General features: G+C 38.7%; 1 protein-coding gene across 25 annotated transcripts in view; it reads left to right on the top strand.

The window, feature by feature from the left end:
* The window catches only part of PTPRD (protein tyrosine phosphatase receptor type D), a 2,080,413-nt gene extending 2,075,782 nt beyond the window's left edge, over positions 1–4,631 (top strand). For all 25 annotated transcript variants that reach the window (XM_070495512.1, XM_070495506.1, XM_070495510.1 and 22 more), the window contains one exon: positions 1,408–4,631. In XM_070495512.1, coding sequence (XP_070351613.1) covers positions 1,408–1,476 — 69 coding nt within the window. In that variant the 3' untranslated portion in view covers positions 1,477–4,631. The remainder of the gene's footprint in view (positions 1–1,407) is intronic.
* Positions 4,632–22,775: the final 18,144 nt, after the last annotated feature.

Below are 22,775 nucleotides of genomic sequence, written 5' to 3'. Positions count from 1 at the left end.
CTATATTTCATTTCTTAATAATGGTCATTTTAAATATTTGGATCTTGGATAACCTCTAGAGAAATTAGTCCCCCATTTTCTATTTCAAGAATTGATATGAAAGTTCTCATATTTCTCAGAATGACTTCATGAATATGAGTGACAGTGTTTCTCTTCCTCAAAAGGCCACCAAAGTATATGATCTATATGTGTTCCTGAATTCATCACCCACAGTATCTTCCAGACTTTGATTTCAAAATAGTGCAAGCATTTGGCTTGCAATACTCAAAACATTATGTCAGCCTGACAAACGTAATGGGCGTTGGGGGTGACAAAGGGAAATTGGAGGTTTAAAAAGCCTTAACACTTAGGCAAGCAACTTACTGTGACAAGATAGAAAAGCAAACTCCATTTATTTTGCATTACCATTTTTATTGTAGAAAAATGCACATTTAAGCAAAATAGAAACTATGTACTTTCAGCCACATTGGCTACTGCAAATAAGTTTCTTTTATGGGGAAAATCCTACTTTCTCTCATCCCTTCTCGTCTGTAAATTATAATTTTTCCATCTCTCCAACAATGCCCTGACTTGTTCCAATATGACACTGTTCTTCCTTGTCTGAAAAAGGACATGTTTCAAGCTGTTTTATTTTAGTGTGGGCCTTTCTAGAACAGACAACTAGCAATCACACTGAATTCAACCAAATGGCACAGGTATTTTTTGACGTGACAGCCAGTCTTTTGATACCATTTTCAGGGGACAGAAAGCTTGCAGGTCCAGCGCCCTGTGTAAATGGGTTTGTGTGCCTAATGTTGCTCCCCAGATACCTTTTGGCTCCCTCCCTCACTCATATAAGTATGTCAGAAACGACGGTGGGTAATTCTGATTTCAGGCAGCAAGGTCTACCGTCTGATAAGATTGTTCTTTTTTTTTTTTTCAAATTCAAATTCTGTTGGCAATAGCCCAGAAGGTAAATGAACCCAGATTTTCCTCAAGACAATGTGTGTCTGCACCAACCTCTATTAAATATTCAAACTGACAATTAGTTACGTTATCACAAATAAGCAGATGACTGTAAAATACGACTGTGACATATAAGGAGTTGCCATGTTCGGTTGGTGGTAATTGTTGGTACTACTTGGAGAACAATTCACACTTTCTAGAAGGTGATGTTCACTTGAGCTGTCACTACTGGAATTGGGAAACTATTTTAGTCGAATCGATTAGAAGTTAATAAACACACTATGTGGCTAATAGTTCATTGCTCACTCAAACCAATTGGTCACTGCATTGAATTGATTGACGAAAGTAGTGATTTTGCCCCCATCTAGATGTGACTTTGTTTCCTAATATTGATTTTCGTTTTTCTATTAAAATGTACTCACGGCCCCTTCTCCTCTTTCTCCCCATGCTTTTGTCCTCCAGGATCAGTATCAGTTCTGCTATCGAGCCGCACTAGAATATCTGGGCAGCTTTGATCACTATGCAACGTAGAAACCCCTGACCCATTTTGGATTTTTACTGCAGGCCCTTCAATATCCATGGAGTCTCTTCTGAGCCATACAGGGCACTTGAGAAGTCCTTCTTAACTTCTAGCTAACAACCACTTAGTGGGACTATTACACACAAAACAAATTAAAAACAAACTCTTCCGGGTGGACCAAGAATTCACAGTTTAATAATCTAACCTGAAAATTAATCAAGAGAATCCTGACTGATGAGGCATCTGAAGGATTTTATTTACAGATACCTCAAGGATTCAAAATAAAGGGAAGAAGAAATCACAGCAAAGAACCACCATCTTGTTCCGGATTGCTTGATAGGCGCCAGGAGAAATTGCTGGAGTGTTGCAGTTCAGTGCAAGATGTTTGCTGGTGCGGCTTCTCATGATAAGACGGACTCTGCTTCGACATCACCCCTTCCCACCATACTGCTCATAATAACATTTTAGGGGGAAAGGGGGGGAATGTTTAAAAAGAAAGTCTTTGATTTAGTTTTTTAGTATTGTAAAGATACTGCTGACCTGTGCTTCATTTTTAACTGTGTAAACTTTTTTTTAACAAAATGTATCATTCGATAAAGTGAATTTTAAAAAAGTTACATAACTCTTCATTTTTTATTTCTAAATTGTAGGTTTTTTTAAGCTGTAGAACTGTTATCTATAATATCTTGCTGTAGAAATATCAAATAATTTGAAAATTTGCACATTTTTGTGCAATATTCTTAATCTACAGTATTGGTCTCATCAGATATTACTTTTCCACTTCTGTTTGGTTTTGGTTGGTGAGAAAGTACCCATTCTCTTCAAATAATCAAAGAGAACTTTTGTTTTGTCTTGTTTTGTTTTTAGAATCAACAGGGAGGCGCAAAGTATAAAGTTGCTGCTAACATATATACATATATATCCATATTTTACTGGGGTGTCTATGTATATATAGACAGTGTGTCCACACAAAAAGATAGATATAGCTATCATTCAGTCCTTCCATGATTTAGTTCTTTTCTTTTTTTAAGGTAGAAAAGCTATTGCAAACATCTTTTTTAATTTGCTATTAATTTTATGACATATTGGTATTTCTTAATATCACAAAATTTTAGTTTTTTAAGGGAAATGAGGAATGCACATCAGTGATTGTCAAACCTCGCCCCCTAATTTCCTACCCAATCTCCCCCCACTTACCTACTCATAGTCACAAATACCATTTTGTTAGCCAGGCTTCCAACAAAGTTCAATATTTCTAACACTCTAGTGCAATAAAAAATTATTAAATATCTAAGAGGTGTGCATGTGGGAAAGGTCAGTGCATATCCCTTTAGGAGGGGAGAATGTTGTAATATATCAGCTATCAAGTTGTTTAAAAAACAGTGTATTCAATCGTATATTGTCTATAGTATGTGCTATGAAATTTGCATTTATGATATGTAACAGGGGCAAAGCCAAACTCATGTTACTCTGTTCCGTCAGAAACATTTTGTGGCATACAGCATTCCTGGGAAGTGCTGTACTTTGTTTCCTTTTGGTTTTAGTTTTGCATTTAGAGTGCCTTATAATTGATGCCTATTTTAATAGCATTTCTTTTTAGCTTTTGATTCGTCTTTCCATTAGTTGTTCATATATGTTACTCTTTCAATTAAAGCATTATCTGTTTACCACATGTACAAAAACTCTTTGAATAACATGCATTCCTAGTTTTCAGCCAAGTCGGGGATGTTAGTGATTGTACCAGCCCAAAGCACTTGGATAATCAGGGCCCTTCTTCCTTCATAGTTGTCAACATCAGGAAAAGCTACTTGTTTTATTTATAATCCCTTCCAAATCTGCTCTAGAACATTCAGTAACAGCACCAAACTTATTTTAGTAACAAACATCACTGTCAACTTTGGAATATATTTACTATTCCATTAGATTTTTCTGAAAGGGGAAATTTAAAAATATATATCTCTCCCAAATTTTCCAACATGATTTCTATAGGAAGCCATGGATGATGGCATGAGTTTGCCGCATCTATGATTTTAAAGAACCCTCAAAATATCCAAGGAACTCTTAAAGAGTTTTGGTATAGGTATAATATTTTGGTTTAATTTTAGCTTTATTGCTGTTCTGCCTAGAGAAATTTTTGTTTTCCGCATTTTCCCATCACTAGCAGAATGAAATCCAAGAGACCAAACACTTAACAAGCATCATATTTGAGCACTTTTGTAAAAAAAAAAAAAAGAAAAGAAAAAAAGAAAAAGTATATAATACTAAAAAAAAAGTATTAGAAGGCTACCTCAGAATGAGACTCTCTAACCTACATCAGAACCAGAGAAGAATGTGCACTATGTGGGTCTGTTGTTGTTTTCTTTTAGTTTGTATCCTTCGGAGATTTATCCAAGTGCCAGATTACTCAGTGCTGTAATTTTCATTTAGTGAAACAAAGGGGGTCAGACAGACATTGCATCATGCAGACATCCCATATTGGACATGTAAGATCTGATGGTGTATTGCACACCAGAACCATTGGTCAAGAAGCAGTTTCTCTCCCTGAAACAAAAACTGTCCATTTGGCAAAGGGAAAGAGGAGAATAATCATGAGAAGAAATGAATGGGATGCATACCATAGACAAACGAGGCGGACACTATTCCAGGTACCTTATCGTTCAGGAGCTGTTCCAAGAACTAACTCCCTTACTGTCATTGATGTGCATTCCACTCTGTGCTTTTCTGTACAACCGTTCTAGTTTTATTTTCCCAGGGAAATCTTTATCTACCATTACCATAAACTTTCAAGTTTCCAATTATTTTCATCATCATAACCAGTACGGTGCTATTATTTACCTATGTATGTGTAGTTATGTATAATTTTGTAATTAGTTACAATGGTAAAAAAAAATCAAAATATATAAAAAGTGATTTGTACAGAACTTTATTTTAGCTCTTTTTTAAAAATGATTTGCATGGTTAGACAACGGCGAGGACAGCCAGGGGAGGGAAGGGCCTCTAGGGAACTTTGCACTTTCTATACCTTTGTACTATGCACTGCCCTATTGATTCTACACCCAATAATGTTATTACTTGAACCCATCTGTAAGAAACTGCTTCAGAAATTCATTTGTGTGTATGTAAATAACACAACATGGAAACAGGAAAGGAAAAAATTCTGCAGTAATGTACAGATTTTTTTCTTTCCTGTTTATTTTTGGTTTTGCTTTCTTTTAGTCCCTCCTTTTTATTTTCAGTTCCCTTTTCTTTGTCCTTTTTGGGTTTTGGTTTCCTTTGGGTTTATGGGTGCCCTGATACTCCAGCAGAGATCAGAAGGCTACAGATCCATCCTCTCCATCCGTTACGTGGCTTTGCCATCCAAGCTTGGAGTGTCTTTACAAAGATAATAACAGTTGTGTTCTTTGCTCTCGTTTTGGATGCATAGACTGAAAAATTAAAAAAAAAATAACTTGTAAAATGGCTTGTTAAAAAAATACAATTACCTCTAATTAGTAGTACGCGTAAATGTTTTACAGAATGAAAGGCGTGCTTTTTATTTTCTTACTTCGTTACATTGGTGGCGAAAGAAGTCTGTATGAAAATCAGTTCTTTGCTGACACAAGTTCCATTTGTTACAAATGAATTCTAATAAAAATGTCAGTGTTATGCAGCCTGGCCTTTGCTTTTGTACGCTCCAGCATTTTGGTTTTGAACTGATGGTATTCGTTCCCCCTTCTCTTCTGGTTATTTGGTCAGTTCCTTTGTACCAATAGTAACTCTGCTTACTGAGAGTCTGCTGTCTGCAGGTGCCCGCCTTGAGGTGAGCACCTTTCACTGGTAGGCAAACTGAGGCTTACAGAAACAGTTGGCCCAAGTTCACACGGCAGAGAAAGAGACCTTGGTTTCGTTCAAGTTAGAGATCGCGGCCATCTTTAATTCTGTGAAAGATGACGACTATATAAATTTAAGTGCATTATTATATATATAAGTATCATCTGGAAACAACTGACATCTCTCCTACGCATAAAAATACACAAAAAAAGCTCCATAATGTTAACTTCTCAAACTCTTTGGGAATATGGCTAAGAAAATACTTGGCTTGCATTGCTTATTCAGCAATTTAATGTTACTTCTCAGAACTGTTCTAAGCATTGGGAATGCAGCTGTGAACAAATGAGATCCTGCTGCTGCTCACATGGAGACCAGTCTAGGGAGAGAGGCTGATGTTAAATAAATAATGATAAAATTACACTCTGAGAAGAGCTGTGAAGGAAAGTAGAGGATCCATGAAGTTAGGACTTTCAAGTGTGACAGACAGAAAGTCTAATTTAACTTGGCCTACAGAGAAAGAAAAGTGTTTATTGGCTCACATACGAAAAGATTAACAATGAACTCCTCTAAAAGAGTAGGAATATACAATCTTCAGGTGCAACTGGATTCAGAGCTCAGGTGATGTCTTCAGCAATTGATGTCTCTCTCCATCTCCTAGCCTGGTTTCTGCATTCTTAGTTGTCAGTTTTAAGCAAGCTTTATGGTCCTTGGAAGCTTCAGGATCTTAATACCACAAATCAGGCAAATGGAAGAGTTTTCTTCCCCAACAACACAAAGAGAAGTCCTTGAACAGAATGGATGCTTGTTGGCTCTCATTGTTGTGGCTCGGGATAAGTTATCATCTCAGAGTCATAATTATGGATGGCAGGAGAGAATGTGTTCATTGACTTGTCAAATCAAGAAGGATTTACGGTAGCTGTCCCCTTGCAAAATTGCAATGAATTTGGTGGAACCAACAACTAGCTGCAAATCAACCTAATGAGTTAAGGTAAGGCAAAACACAGGAATATGTGGTGATGTTACTTGTTGCCGTGGAAATGATGAGAGAATGAAACAATCCCATTATCCAAACATTATTTTGGAAGTCTCAATAGTGAATAGACAATTAGACTCTTTTTCCTCTTTCTTTCTTCCTGTCCATCTAATTGGCCTTTAATTTTTCAGATTCCATTACCCTGTTGATTGATTACATAATCACACAACCCTTAACCAGAAAAACAGGACAAAAAGTTTGAAGTGAATCATATCTGATATTCTGACAATTGTGGTGCGTTATTTTAAACAGATGTCTGGTTGGAATGCTGAAGATGACAAAATAGCTAATTTCACACAGATAAACATATGCAGCAATAATTAATTAATAATAACTCACTAATAATTAGTTTAGGACTCTTACTTAATTCATGATTAAACTTCACAAGTTAGAATTTCAATACATTAAAATATCATAATTTTTAAAATTATAAATCTGAGAAGTATTTATGACTTTTAAAAGGTGTTTTGCAAATTCTAAGGAAATAATATAGTAAGCAAAGGTCCATGAAATCTGAAATCATAGATTTTATCATTATTTACAATAGCAAAAAAGAAGTGGAAACACCCTAAATGTTCAGTAATAGGAAATGATTAAAGAAAAAAAATGTGTAAAATTTTATACATACAGACACCATAATACCATGTGTAACACATTATCATTTAGTCAATAAGTAGTTTTGGGAAAAATATATGATAACATGAAAAACTAATATAATACATTTTTCAAAGGAGGTATGCAATTATGTAGCGACATAAAGACGAAGAATTAAATGACTGGAAAGAAATGCATCAATTACTAAATGATAACGCTGCCAAAAAATTATCTTAGAATTTCTACGTTATCTAAAATTTTTACAGTAAGTATTTTTAAATAGCAGAATAAGAGTGCTTTAAAACGTACAGAACGATGGAATAATAATTAAAAATCTATTTAAAAAGGCAAGAATGGAGAGAAAAAGGAACCTAGGAGAGGTGGGACAATAGCAAATAATATATGATAGATTTAAACAGAAAAAAACCAGTAATTACATTAAATGTAAATAAAGCATATACAGCTTAAAGATGTAGATTGTCAATCCAGACATATAGTGCTTGCAAAAATATAAGAATGTTAAAAGTAAAAGAATGGCCAGAAATATACCATGCAAACATAACCAAAAGAAAGCAATGCAGAATTAAATTAATTTCAGCTATAGCATTACCAAATGCTAATGAGTCAATTCTTGATGAAAAAAGCTTCAATGCACCAGGAAGAAGTAACAATTCTGTTTGTATGGCCTCAAAATATAGACAGCAAAAACTCAGTGAACAAAATAGAGTTACATACATATCTACAATCATAATGGGAGATTTTAAAACACTTCTCTCAGAGTTAAAATAATTGATTAAAAAATTTAAAATCAACTGTGGTCAATTGTTTAGTTGATTATAGCAGTGTTTGTCAATGTACAGGATCCAGTCCACTGTTAGACCACAGGAGATCCTGGGAATGACGTGCAGTTTCATAGAATGTTTATATGGGTAAGGATTACTCACTCATAACCTGGTGAGCCATTCAGTGTTGCTAAAATTTAGTGCAGAAATAATTGTTAAATTTTCGTGCAACCAAAATTATTTTGGTCTCTCCAGTTCTGTATTATCAATACATTTTTTCCCTACTGGGACTGGAAATAAAAGGGACAAATGGGATATAGTGACTTTTACTTTGGATTAGACTTCTAAAGATAATAAAATCTTGGGTTTGAACTGTATGTAGGTTAGAAGCATTTAAGTGTGCCTCATGGTCCTGGATTTTGTTGCCAGCCTATCCAGCAAGTTGAAAGCATGTATCATTGGCTACCAAGACAGACAAGCATGAGAATATGGATGGATTGGTGCTGGGTTTATCTCATTTCTAGAAAATCAACTGAAAGTGCAAAGCCTATTGATTACAACAATGTCATGTATCAGGAAGAAAAACAAAACCTTGGAATCAAACAGACTTGGGTTAAAATTTGACCTTCATCATTTATTAACTGAATTGGTCCTAATCAAGTTATTTAATCTTCTAAGTTGATTTTCTCATCTATAAAATGGAGATGAAATTACAGATTTATTACACAAATTAGAAACAATTTATATAATATGCGTAATATTTATGATTCATGGAGGACTTATGCTCATTGTTGATAAAACTCAGCATTTCCACTTTCCCATTAAAAAGACTCAACATGTCTTAAAGAATAATATTAAAGAAGAAAAACAGTAGTCATCTACAAAACATCTTGTGAAAAAATCACATGCATAGTTTGAATCTTTTTCCTGGCTGTGGGACACTCTTTTAAGATACAGAAGAATGGTCATTTCTGCAAAGCAATCGGGAATTGCTCTACTGATTTCTCCCTTATTGGATGCCAAGTTAATTACTGTGAAACAGACTTGGTTGTGCCATGTTGACGTTTGTATAGTGCTATGTATTGCAGAGTGTTTTATAGCTATTAATTATTTTCCTCACAATATTGGGAAGTGGACCACTGCAACCTTCTTGGAGCACTAATTAGCCTCTGGCACAGAAAGATCATATAACTTGCTGAAGGTCACTCACTGAAGGCATGGGAGACTGCAGGGAGACCAGGGAACCCAGTGTACTGAAATGTAAGGAAATACAAAGTGGAAAAGGGTCTAGTATCTAGTCTCAGCTCTGCCACTCACTTTGTAGTTTGGGAAAGTCACATAATCTCTCTGAGCCTCATTTCTTCGTGTGAAAGATAATTGGAAGGACTCATAGATATTATTGAGATCTAGATTCTAGGATTATAGTAGCCTAAAATCTCATGAATGGGAATATACATTGACAATCTTATCATTATAAATATATCTTTGTCATTAAAAAAGAGAGTCAGTGACTACCTGAAACATTTTGGACTCAGTTGCCAAGAAGCAACAAAATTCAAGGTTGAGTTGAACAAGGTTAGAGGTACCCTATGGAACTGGATTTAGGGGACATGGGATGTAGACAGGTCAACCAGGGTGTGAACCTAGCTCCTCCACTTAATAGTTACATGACTTGGGCAATTTACTTAACTTTTCAAAGCCTGCTACCTATTCTATAAAATAGGGATGGGCCCTCTCTTATGAAGTTTTTGCAAGGAGTAAAAGAGATGGCGTAGAATAAGGAAAGTGAATAATACCTAAGAATACTTATATTATTTCTAGTAATGAAAATAAAATGTAGGCGGGATGAACTTCTGCTCATCTAGCCAACATTGTAATCTCTAACACTGAAAATACTTTTCATTATATTCAGTAAGGAGTAAGGACACACAATTCTTTTACTCCCCCTTTAAAATTTCTGAACTAAGAAAATATGCTCTGAGCTAACAAAGACCATCTTGTCATTCAAACTACATTTTCTACAAGATGTGGTTATTGATAAAGTCACCTGCACGGTCCTCCGGACTGTTTGCTCCTTCACTCATTCTTTCACATATTTGATCCTTTAAGAAAAACTCATTTCTTTTCCCTAGTACTGGGCAAGTAATTGGCATTTAATGAACTCTCTGAAAATAACATAAGATCCCTACCCTCAAGGTTCTTCCAGATTAAGAAGGAAGGTTTATCTCAACAAATCATTGCAACAGAACAATATAGGTAAGTGTGAATGGAATAACTCAATTCTACCCAGGAAAGTCAGCTTAGACATCTCGTCCTCTGCAAAGTTACATTGCATCTTGAAATACGAGTACGATTCAATCAATTGGACAAGTTTGGGGAGCACATTTTAGGCAGAGAGAATAGTGTGCCAAAAGGTAAAGATCAGCACATCAGGTTAAGAGAATAAGGGCTTTGGCATCAGGATTGCATGGGGAGAGGCAGTGCCAGCAATGATAGAGGGACCACATGCTGAGGAGTTGGCTTTCATCGTGAAACTAGTCAGGCGCCATGTAAGGGATTCATACACAGAAGTGGCATGATAAACAAATGGAAAGACCAAAAATTCTTGCTCAGAATTACTTCAATCCCAAAACTATCATCTGTAAAGAAGGAAAACTTTCAGTCCCTTCCCCCCAGCAGGCTGGCCTCTGCCCCATCATTTATAGCCCACGATAGAGGAAAAAGTGTTGCTAACTTGACAGTGGTTGTGCCCACTAATAATCATGCCAAGATAAACCTTTTTGACCCACCCTACACATCCCCTATCATATTCTATTTGTGCCTCTCTTAAAGCTCTTGTCATATTTGGCCCTGTGTTACATAAATACATAAAAACTTCCCTTATTACGTAAAAAGTTCCTTTAAGGCCATGATTACTAGTGAGCACAACCGCTGTGCCTTATGAGACAGGAACCCAGGCTCCACTCACCCTGGGCACATAATTTTCCACTCCAATTGGCTTTTGGGTAAGTGAATTTAAGGCTTCTCTTGAGGTCCAGCCATCTCTCTCTCTCCCTCTTTAAGCACGTCTTAACATGCCAGGCCCAAGAAGCAGATGTGAACTGGCAGGAGGTAGAGGGGGAAGGAAGTAAAAGACATACCTAGGATTTAAGCCAGCCTTTGATCAGGACTTTGAACTGTGCAGCTTTTAGTAAAGTGGTGCCCAGATTCTCATTCTGCTATTATTCCCACTCATGAAACCCATGAGTAGTTGGGGTAGTTGTCAGGGCATGATTCAGGCTTTCCAACCCTGATCATTTTATCATCTGATACTGGCCTTAACTTCTACCCACAGCTTATAGATCCTCACCAAAGCCCTTGAGCATGCACTGATGGTCTATCCTCTGCTCATTTTTTAGTCTAATCCCAGTAGAATGGGAAATGAAGATTTAAAAAGCTCACTGGAGGGGCCGGCTCCGTGGACGAGTGGTTAAGTTCGTGCGCTCCGCTGCGGCGGCCCAGGGTTTGGATCCTGGGCGTGGACATGGCACCCCTCGTCAGGCCACATTGAGGCGGCATCCCACATCCCACAACTAGAAGGACCTGCAACTAAGATATACAACTGTGTAAGGGGGATTTTGGGGAGATAAAGCAGAAAAAAAAAAAAGAGAAAAAAAAAAGCTCACTGGACAATGACACCATGAGGGACAGACATTGCCACATTTAAATCACTCAGATTATCTTCTGTAAAAAGCACCCTGAAGATGTGTTCTGACAACAGATATCAACTGAGTGTGTCCTGCTTACCAGACATTTTTACTTGGCTGAGATGAAAAGATGAGTTAAATACAGTACTTGCCTTAAAGGAATGTTTTATTTCATAGAGAAACTAAGATGGCTAATACAGGGCCAGATGTGAGAAGAGCTCTAAGAGAGGTAGAAATGCAACAAGATACAGTATAGGAGTTACGTGGGGTGAGGTCAGAAAGGTTTATCTTGTCATACCACACATCCAACTCTGAGATTTGAGCCTCTTTTAATTGAAAATTGTGCACAAATACCCTCTATTCCAGCATTGCTGTGAGTGTTGAAGAATGGACAGCATTTTAATAGATAAAATCTAGGAAGACAGAATTCTCATGGAAGAAGTAACTGAAGACAAAATTTTGAAGGTAGTAATGGGGGATCAGTCCTTATGGCCACAAGAGTCATGGAGCACGAAGCTCCCATACAGACTATCTCGTCTCCATCCTGCTTCCCATTCCACCCTCATTTCTTCACGAGGTTCTCATTCTCTCTTCCATTCTCCCACTGCATCTCCAACAGGCCAATATCTCCCGACTCTGTTCCGGTTTGCATCCAGATGGTACTTTATAAACGCTCTTCTTTGCTCTTACCTCTCCTGGGTTTCAGGAATGGGCTTCAGCTTCAGATAAATATTTCTTAGGACTTTTCTCGCAAGCTCTCCCTCCCTCTAACCAGATCATGGGAAAGTGTACAGAATAAAAGGTTGGAATAAAAGGTTCCTGCAAGATGAATTTTCTGTAAGCTTCCAGAATAATGTCTCCTTAGAGAAATCAAATAAAGTCAAGGAAATAACAAATCATGGTTTGTTCTAAAAACACTTTATGCAGCAGTGCACCTGCGATAGATATCAAGTTCTTATGTTAATATAGGGTCTGTAATAAGACTAGGAGCTTTTGACCTGTGAAAGCTCCTCTGTGTGGACCCACGCCTACCTGGTCTCCCTGGTTCTATTCAATGTCAGCTCCACTCTTCATGTAGTAGAAAGGACTTTTGTTTAACCTCCAGGGATATTTTCCACCCTATCCTCAGGAGGCAGCTAGGGACCAGACAACCCCAAGATTTCCCTTCCTGCCTCAGCCAGGAAGGTCCCTTGCATACATCTGTGCCTGCCTTCACAGACACAGGATGATAACCTGCAAATCCTGCATTGTAATGAATAAAGATGATTTGGCAATGGGGCTATAAATAGGGTGCTTTAGAACCCAAAGTGCATTCAGCCTACTTCTGTCAGCATAGACTAAGAAAGGAGGCTTTATTATTACAGCAGGAGCAAGTAAACAGGCTTTCCTTGCCAGTAAAAGCAGCACATAATATACTCAACATGCCTGTTGGAGCTGGATCATAAATCACAATCAGTTCTGAACAGCCTAGAAAGGGCTTTCCCTCATCACAGTTATTAAAGCTAAAGAGCATACATGGACAGCTCATCACTGCGAAAAAGAAATGTCATTTGGTCTTCTATATTTTCTTGCCATGCTTTTAGTCAGTGGGCAGAGTGAATGTGGACATGTCTCTACAGTCTTCAGTTATATTTCTGAGGGAACAAGAAGGCATGGATGAGCACATAAGACACTAAGTAAATCAAAGCGGGGCTTCTGAACATAAGGAAAATGTGTCAGTCTGCTCTGGTGGCTGTGATGAGTAGAATTAGGAGCTCAGGGTGGAGCAACAGATGGAAGGAATTTCTCTAAGTCAGATTTGTCCAAAGAACAATTAACCTCCCCTAGAGCTATTCCAGCAAAAGGTGATTGGCCATTTGGTCAAAGATGGTAGATTGGTCAAGAATGCTAGAAGAGAGATTCAAAATGGGTGGCCTAGATGTTCATTTAAGGTCCCTTCCATCTTCACATGCTCTAATAAATCAACTTCCCTCAGATACAAATTAAATCACAGTCCACATGGAAGAGCTCATTCCTATTCGTTCAAGGAAATACACCTCTTTTGTCTGTAGCCCCAAACAGCCTCAAAGTTCCCGCATCTAACCATCAGGAAAAGGCAGGCACCTCAACTGCTTTCACACTCAAGAGTTTGGAATAGTTTCATCTTTTAAACAAAGATGAGAGTTGCCTCTGCTTCCATTATGAAAGGGATAAGTTCCGGGGAATCTGTTTGAATTATAAATCCTGTTTTGAATGCGTGAAGGATGCTTATTACATAAAAGAATCCTGTGAAAGATTCATCAGGACTTTAAGGAGCCACTTTTTTTATTTACCATTTTTTGAATCCATATTATGGTCAACTGTGGAGGCAGATGGAGCCTCACCGAGGATTGGTTCAAATGTTGTGACTGATGATACTACCCACACAGCAAGATAGTAGGAAAAGTTTTATTACTTACACAACTGAGGTCTCTGGGAGAGTAGGGCATTCCTCTGAAGCAGGTCTGAAATGGCTTGAGAGGAAAGGAAAGGAGACTGGCCTGGATTTTTACCGTGGTGAGGAGGTGGGGCTGAGGTGAGAGTTCCAAAATGGCAGGAGCTTTGTGGTTTGAATCCCCTGCTGGCACCAAAGGAAGGAATATCCAAGATTTCTGCTTGTCCAGATGTGAGGCACAAGAGGCAGAGGGAGGAGTGAGGCTTAAAAGCTGTCAGAAATCAGACATCAAAAAATGGAGTCAAACTTCTCATTATAATCCATTATAGTGGACACATGCTGCCTTGGCTTTAGTTAGCTCTCATTTGACCCTCTTCCTAGGTTTGGAGAATCCACCATCATGTGACTCTTGCACAGAAGTAAGGACTTGCCTTCTAGCCCCCAAGAGCCCAAAAATCCAGGCACTGGCTCTTTATGAAGCCTGGAAGCTTGAGTATAGGTAGATAATCCAAACTAAGTCAAGCGGGAGACAGGATTCATTCAGAGATGGTTAATGTCCAGTGCTGGTAGAAGCAGAAATACTAGTAGTGGCAACTAACAGTAGTGGCTGTGGTGCCCTAAACTTCCTATGGTATGATTTTGGCTACAGTTCTGGCAACATGCCACCCCTTATTCTTTCCAATTTGTAAGTTTGGTTTGCCAAGCTTTCCATCTCTTTTTGAGCCAGATAACATGTCCCCACAAATTCTTTTCTGCTTAAGCTACCCAGTCAATTTCTGCTGTTTGCAATGAAGAATCCTGACCAGTTGATTAGCCATGAACCTTCACACATATGCACACACGTGCACCCACACAAACATGTGCACATACACACTCTGAGCAGGGTTAGTACACTTAGAGAGCAAGTGTAAGGATAGAGCAAGGAAATAAATAGCCTAACTTTGGCTTTTCAACAAGTCTCTAGTATGTTATTCGATACTTGGAGTGACTATGTCTTAAAGATATTTTCTAAAAGGAAATACAGAAATAGAAAATTATAAGACCCTAATGTTACTTCAACAATTAAAAAAACCCACTTCATATTGAAACCATTGACCACAAGTCACAATTGTAGTTAGTGAGAAATCTTTAGAGGACGAGAAGATGAATGACACAAATACCTTTGAGAATGCAAAGCACTGGGTGTGTGAATATCCTGATAGAGGCACATACAAGCATCACCTATATCTTGACAACATGACAATGAGTTTATAGGCAGTTAGTTTAACAAGAATGACCAGAAAAATCTCCTGTGACATTCTGCTCTTTAAGTACATGTTTTACTGTTATTTCTTATAGAATATAATTCTTAACCTTGAGGCTATAATTACCACAAAAATGCTTTATATATTTGTTATTGGATATTGTATTTACTCTCTGTATATTGTTAGACGAAATTGTGTTTGTTATAATATGTTTGTCGTAGCAAATTGAATTTAGTCATCTAAGTTGCAATGTACACATAAGTTCTGTGATGATTTTCTCATTATAAATGATTGTGCTAACTTTATGTTCTGTGTGCACATAAATGTTTTGAAGTTGCTCCCTAGTCAGATAGCATTATGACCCTTGTCTCAGCTTTATTCCTGCATCCCAGTTTCAGAAAACTAAGCTTGTAGTTCTAAAAGACTTATTTATAAAGGCAGTAAGAAGCTTCTTTCAGCCACAGAAGAAAATAGAAGTCATTGCCCTCTAATTATCATGAAAAGTTAAACGTATCCATGCATATAGATATAATTATAATGATGTTATCTCAAAGTGGATACCAACATTTCTGAAAGCTTGTATATTTCTATTATTCTAGAGACAAGAAAAAAATTTACCCTGAGAAGCAAATTTTTTTTGAATTGGTACTCTACTGGGCTTTCAGGTTATCAAATATAAAGCCAAGCTGCTATTCTGGAATGCAAAATGGGTGTAATCATGCAAAAGTCTATCTTGGTTGTGAGGAGAGGTATCTCCATAAACTGTGTTGCTTGATAGCCACTGCCTACCGAAGAAAAGGCTGTTTTTTCCGTTTGAAACTGGTTACTTACTCACCAAGCCTGCTTCCTTTACTTCCTAGGCATATACTTAGGCTACGTCTCTCAGATTCTCTTAGAGGTAGATGTGGCCATGTGACTGAGTTCTAGCCAATGAAAGGCGAAAGAAAGTAAAGTTCCAGGCTTGATGCATAAGGAGCTCCTAAATCTCATCCTTTATGCTTTTTGCCTTTCTTCTGGCTCTATGCAGATGAGCACAGTATCCTTGGAAGCCATATGATGAAGATGGTAGAGTCTCAGGGCAAAAGAATCTGGGTCTCTGAATTACTGCTTGAAAAAGAGCCGCTCTCAATTATAAAATTCACTTTGAATTTTATGTGAGAGGGAAATAAATGTCTATCACATTTGAGTCATTAACAGATTTCTGGCTCAGCTTGTAGGGTAGAATGGTGGAGACCGGAGACAGCCATGGCCAATGGAGTAACTCTGTGGAGGGGCATGGCCTGGGGATTGTAGGTGCAGTGATGTGTAGTATCCAGTGGAAAACGGTCTTTTTCGCTTTGTAATTCTGTGTTGCTAAATATTATCACCTGGTCTTAGATATGTTTTTGGGAAATAAGGGAGGGAACTGTTTCCATTCTATCTCAGCATTTGGGGTAGATGATGAAGGAAACTTTAGGACAATGGTAGCAGTCCAGAGTGAGAAGCTGTCTGTGGAGATAAAAAATGTTTGTGACAAATGGAAGAATTTCCTGAGAAATGCTCATAAATACAAAGGGATGAAAACATGATAAAAGTCGCAGCCACATGACTTGGTCTTCCATTATTTGTGTGTTAAAAGGAGGGTGGCTCCTGAAGGCTGGAGAAACTAGAATCTCTGACTTATATAGTTGTACACCTGGGGCAAAATATTTCAAAGTATGCACTGCTGTGCTAATTTCGCCCGACCCACCATAGCTTCAGACCCCTGCTCACTTGGCAGATAAACAAAGGGGCATCTTTGCAGTAGAGCAGCCTCCACAGGGTGCCACATTCTAAACTTCTAAGTTCAAAAGGCATCAACGTGGTGTGAATCCGAAGCAATTTGCTCAGAGTTACCAACAGGGAAACATTATTTTCTTTCTGCCGCCGATGAGCTAATGAATCCTGCAAGCTGCAGAAATGGAAATGCATAGAGTATAAGAAGGAAGGAAGAAACCATACAGGAATGCATCTTGCCCACCACCTCTTTTCTGTACAAATAGAAGGAATTAAGGAGAATAGTAGAGGATATCCCAGAAGTTCCAGAGTAGGGATATGACTGCCCTTTTCCCCTTATGGAATGTTTTGAGTTTTGTTTTCTTGTTTGCTTACTTGTTTTTTTAGCTGAAGTTGGTAAATATTTTTCATACCACCGCCCTGGTAATGATAGAGATCAATAGAGATGGTGATAGGCAAATCTTGGCATCAGAGGGGCCTAAGATCACCATTTTGTGTTTTGTGTTTCCCTCTGGTTAATGAGAGACACAGAGAGGTCCATTATATCCAGGAGCACAGGACTTTGTTGAGAGAGAGCCTGTGGGCCTGCCTGGGGATTTCCTTGGCTGGGCCAGGGAAGACTCCACATCAGAATGCACACGTAAACTACACAAGTTGGAGACTGGAGGAGACACGGCTGGAATTTACTAAAGATTGCCAACGTCAGAGAATTGAGTGAGTAGTGAATGTATATCTACAAACTGTCCAGTCACTATCTTCTGAAGCAAGCATTGAGCATCCCTCGGGGCAAAGCACAAGTTGGGCTAGAATATCCTCAATGACTGAGAAGAGATAAAGCCAAGAAGTAGACCCTTCCTTCTCCAGTATCATCACTGAGCTGTTGCCCTGGTCCTTTAAGAATCTGGATGGGCATTAGAGGAGACTCTGGAGAGGAAGGGGGTTTGGGGGGATTGATTAGAACTTAATCATAAACTGGAAATAACTGAGTTATTATTGGATCAGCTTAAAAAAAAACCTAAAAGTGATCTGATGTTTTCTACTGTTAACAAAAATGGGGACTTGTCAGGTGCTGGTTCTTTTGAAATGCTGGCTTTGTGATGTAGGGGCCAAATCTGTTTAAAGGCAGAGAGCTGAGTTAGATAATACACGGGTGATATGTTTGTAAAGTTCTCTGGAGATAGGGGATTTTACAGAATATCATGTTAAAGTGAGGTTATCAGTGAAGTATGTGTACGTGTGTTTGTGGGGATTAGAGAGTGAAGGTAGATAGAAGGCATGGAGAGAAGACAGCTATCTCAAACTCAGACATTCAAGACTGCCCAATCTTGGAATGGATAGGAAACTAAGGAAGCCAAATTTTTAAACTCCTTCTTCGCCTTCTGTCTTTCTTTGTTTTCCTCCCCTGCTCCCTTTTAATTTCCCAATAAGAAAGACAACTCACAACCTTTATTCCAAAGGTTGAGATATATGATCTCTCTTCTCTCTTGCCTCCTCTACTAGATGGCTTTCAAACCGTCAGATTTCCTGCAATCTTCCTTGTGGTTTCACACTCAAGAACACTACTGGTGCTCTCATTCATTCCCCATTTAATCTTACAAAACCATAAAAGGTCCACTTCAATGGATTTCCCCATTTAGGAACTCCATCAGCAGAAAACACGCTATTCCTCAGCTCAGGTCGAAATTTTACTATGGAATCCTGAGATGTTGCTGGTTGGGGACAGAATTGGCGATGCCAAGAGAAGCACTGAAAATTCTTAGGCAGTAAGTCCTAAAACTTGGGAATCATCTCAGAGATTCCCCAGGAATTGAATTGCACAGTAGTGCTGGGGTGGAGGAGGAAAGGAGCTCTCCCTCCTCAGGTCTTTCACCCAAAGAAATGACAAGGAAGTATTCAGAGGTAGTGTCAGTTCCCAAAAGAAGTATGTGGTCAGAGAGCATGACAGGCAAGGAATAGAGGCAACACCCTTTGTTCTCAACAACAATCGTTTCTGTCCCCTTAAAGCTCATCTTAGATGTAATCATGAAGTTGTCCTGAATCTCCTATTGAAGTATTTCCCAATCAGAATTCTTTCTGTTAGGTATCTTAGAACATGTAACATGTTAATTAGATTACTCCTTACCATTTCAAAATGCTGAGATACCTAAAATGGATTGGAAATCTGGGTGGGAGAAGGGAGAGAGTAAGTATGCAGTTTTCCTTAATCCCAAATTTATTTGACATGAGAATCCAAATTTCCCCAGAACTCCAGTTAACCCCTTGTGGAAAGCTGGTGCTCCAAGGCATATAGCTTGAACGTATTGAACGTATTGAAAAATATCAAACTCCCAAGGAAAAGAATAAATCCAAAAGTTTGATCGCAGCATTTCCCAAAGAATGTCTCTTGGAATTTTATTCATGCACTGTATTCCTCTGCAAAAGGATGCCGTGCTTAAATAGGTTTGGGGAAAACTGTCCTTGCTAGAAGTTATTTGGCTTTCTCTCCACCTAAATAGTTATGGAATAATCTATATCTTTTTATCTTATCACCTTATCTTTGCAGCTTAATAACTTGTGTTTCTGCTAGCTGCAGGAGAGGTTTTACGTATGATTCATCCCTGTAGCTCCTCTCCCTCAGTAATACCTTCAACACAGAAGGTGCTCTGGAAATGTTTGTTGAATAAAAGAATAAAGGATAACATGGGAGCCACAGGTGAGAATAGAATATAGTCTTGGATGAAAGAAAGGTCGACCCTGATATCTACCTGATGATAGGCCTGTCGTAGTCAGTAGAGCCCTGCCATTCATGACTGTGCCCAAACCCTTTCAAAAGCCACCATATGGTCTGCTACTTCTTCTGAGGTGTGCATTCTGCATATACCTAAGGAAAATAAGCAAAACCCTCTGACTGAGATGAAATGATGTCCAGAGGCTAAACTCAAGCTTCTGGGATGTTGTCCAAGGCTGGCCTAGCATGCAGGGTTTTTGCCTTGAGGACTGGCAGCAATATCTCCTCCATGGAGATAATTGATCCCTAGCCCAGTGAGCAGATGTTACTAGAAGGATGATGTGTGTAGCAAAGGAGTGCCCCAGGCCTTTGATAGCTTCTGTGGTAGTTTCAACAGGAAGCTAAAGAAGCTGGCACTAGTAGGGCAACTGTTATCTGCTTGCCTGCATCATCTTTGTGCTAAGAAAGCTACCCAAATTAACATGATAAACTTTTAAAGGAAAACTCTATCACCTTCCCTCAGTGTGATTTTTGTCTTTCTACTGTTCAAATATGGCTGTGAAAAATGTAAAGAACAGTTCACCTGGTTGGTTTGGGGATTACTTTGCCCAGAGTCGAAGTTATCCCAACATGCCTTGATTCCTGGTATTTCTAGCTATCAAGTTGATGTGAAGGGAAGAGAAGACAAAGATTGATCAATTCTTTCCTAAATGCATTAATTTGTTCATTCAGCAACAGTGATTGAATGTCTGCTATGCCCTAAGAACTGCTAAGTTGACTCCTTAATAAACTTGGCTGACTCACACCAAACTTGGACACATAAAAAAACCTCTACAAGTGCTTGCATTTCACCTCTAGAAGTTATGTAGGTTTCTACCAATCATCTACTCTGCTACTCCTTGTTCCTTAGCTTTCTGGTTTCTTATCGCCACGTTGACTCCATACATCAGCTTCTACTCTCCTTCTAACTAGTTGGTTTGAATATCAGTAGGCTTCTTCAGAGAAACAGAATGATGAGAAGATAAGTATGAATAAGATTTATTTTAAGGAATTGGCTCACATGATTGTAGGGGATGACAGATCTGAAATCTGACTGGCAGCCTGGAAACTCAGGCAAGATTTGATGCTGTTGTCTTGATTTTGAAATCTGTGGGGCAGGCCAGCAGGTGGGAAACTCAGGTAGGAGTAGAGGTTGCATTCTTGAGTCTTAAAGTTGTAGGGCAACCCAGTGAGCTGGAAACTCAGACAGATTTGTATGTTACTGCCTTGAGGTCAAGTTACTTCTTCTCCAGGAGATCAGTTTATGCTCTTAAGGCTTTCAACTGACTGGATGAGGCCCAGACATAATCAAGGTCAATCTCCTTTACTTAAACTCAATTGATTGCAGATGTTAATCACAGCTGTAACACATCTTCACAACAAAATCTTGGCTGATGTTTGACCAAATAACTGGGTACCATAGCCTTGCCAAGTTGACACACAAAATTTAACCATCATGGTTTGATATCCTGGTTTTTGTCTCATTTTCCCTTGGTGATAATATAAGATGTAACTTTCAGTTCCTGCATACTAGTTCCACATCTTTGAGGTACCACCGACATCAGGTTTAGGGTGGGGAGAGAATCTGAAAACGGTGATGTATATACAAAGGCATTTGGATCCAACTCTGTAGGAACTTCCGACGTAGGTAAAGAAACATCACTTAGAATAACTGATTATAACTGATTATATGTCTAGGTCTCTATAATGGATCAGTATATACAAAATGCTAGAGTGGCATAGTGGCAAGAGGGATTAGTTCCATTTATTTGTAGGAAGATGAAAGGAAGGGAATTCATGAAGTGGAATGCTCTATCTTGAGGATGAATACAATGACTTCTGGTGGAGAAATGTCAAGCAAACATTCTGGGCAGAGAAAAGTGAAGGAATAAAGACATGGGTAAAATGCTATGGAGTCCAGTATCTTGCTCATCTGGAGAGAAGGAGGATAAGTAAAGTGGTCAGAGAGAAAGTGGGAAAAGTGGATTGGGGAAACACTGAGAAGGACTTTAGATGCCCTTATTAGTGGGTGTCACATTACCCTATAGGTAATAAAAAGGCAAAAACTTCACACAAGATACAGGTACCTTATAAAAGCTCTTAAATACAAAGTTCAAGAAGATGTGAGGTGACAGTCTTAGAAAGACTCTGTGGCAAAGAGGAAGGAGGCAGCCTTGCCAGAGAGCTGCCCTGTCTGATTTTCTAGGCTGAACTTCATCACCATATTATTGTAATCAGACATTAGTACCAGCACCTTCTCACAGGAGCCCTGTTCTCCTTCACCAGGAGACCAGAGACAGCTCACCCAATTTGTAGCTTGTCATCTGTTGGGATTTGCAGCCTCACCTGATCCACAGCCTCATTAATGTTAATGTTCAAAGGCCTAGGGATTTTATGGCTGGTGTAACCTTTGTGACTGCCCAGGAGGTGAGCTTGAGTTTGTGAGTTGCCTCTGACTTGCCCACCGCCTATGAAACCTTTAGCTAATCAACTCAGTTTGTGGAAAGAAAGGTGACTTTTTTCTTTCATTTAAAAAAAGGGGGCGAGGACCTTTATTCATCATCTAACTTGGTGCTGATGTAGCTTAGATAAAAATTAATTGTAATTTTCTCAGATATATGTGGCTATATAACTCAAGCAGATATTAAAAACCTTTTCCTGAGATGAAGTAATGCCTGGAGGCTAGAATCAAGGCTCATGCCAAGTGAGGTTTTATGTTGCCTCCTTAAGGTGCATTTCTGGTAAGTGCAATTCAGGAAATTGCCCCTGGAGTCCAAGTACACGTGTAGCAGTGTATCTGGGGAAGGGAGGGTGTCACACTTGTCTAACTTGCTCCCTTTGTTCTGATAGTCCAGAGTATGGACAAGGCACCTTGTTCATAAACTTCTGAGCTGAGTATTGAAGAGTTCAAGTCACTAAGATGCTTCAAGACCCTAACATCATTTCTCAACTTTCTTCAAAGACCTCAGAGTGGAGGAATTGTCATTCTGCTCCCCCTCCCCCAGCACAGAATCAATCTCTCTCTCTCTCTTTGCCCACTTGCCTTGGGCAAAAACAAAGGAAAAATGAAAAAACATAAAGATGAGTACTTCCCAATATACAACACACCTATGTGGTCACCACAGTGTTAGTGAGGTACATAATTTGGAGATCCCACATCTTTAAATGGAGTTCAAGAGGAAAGGTGGAAGAATCAAGACTCCCTGGTCTTCTGACCATTAAATCCGTTGATTTCCATGCTATTTCC

Source organism: Equus asinus, chromosome 23, assembly GCF_041296235.1.
Source record: "Equus asinus isolate D_3611 breed Donkey chromosome 23, EquAss-T2T_v2, whole genome shotgun sequence".
NCBI lineage: Eukaryota > Metazoa > Chordata > Mammalia > Perissodactyla > Equidae > Equus > Equus asinus.
Note: the sequence above shows the minus strand (reverse complement) of the source record. Positions and strands in the feature narration are given on the sequence as shown.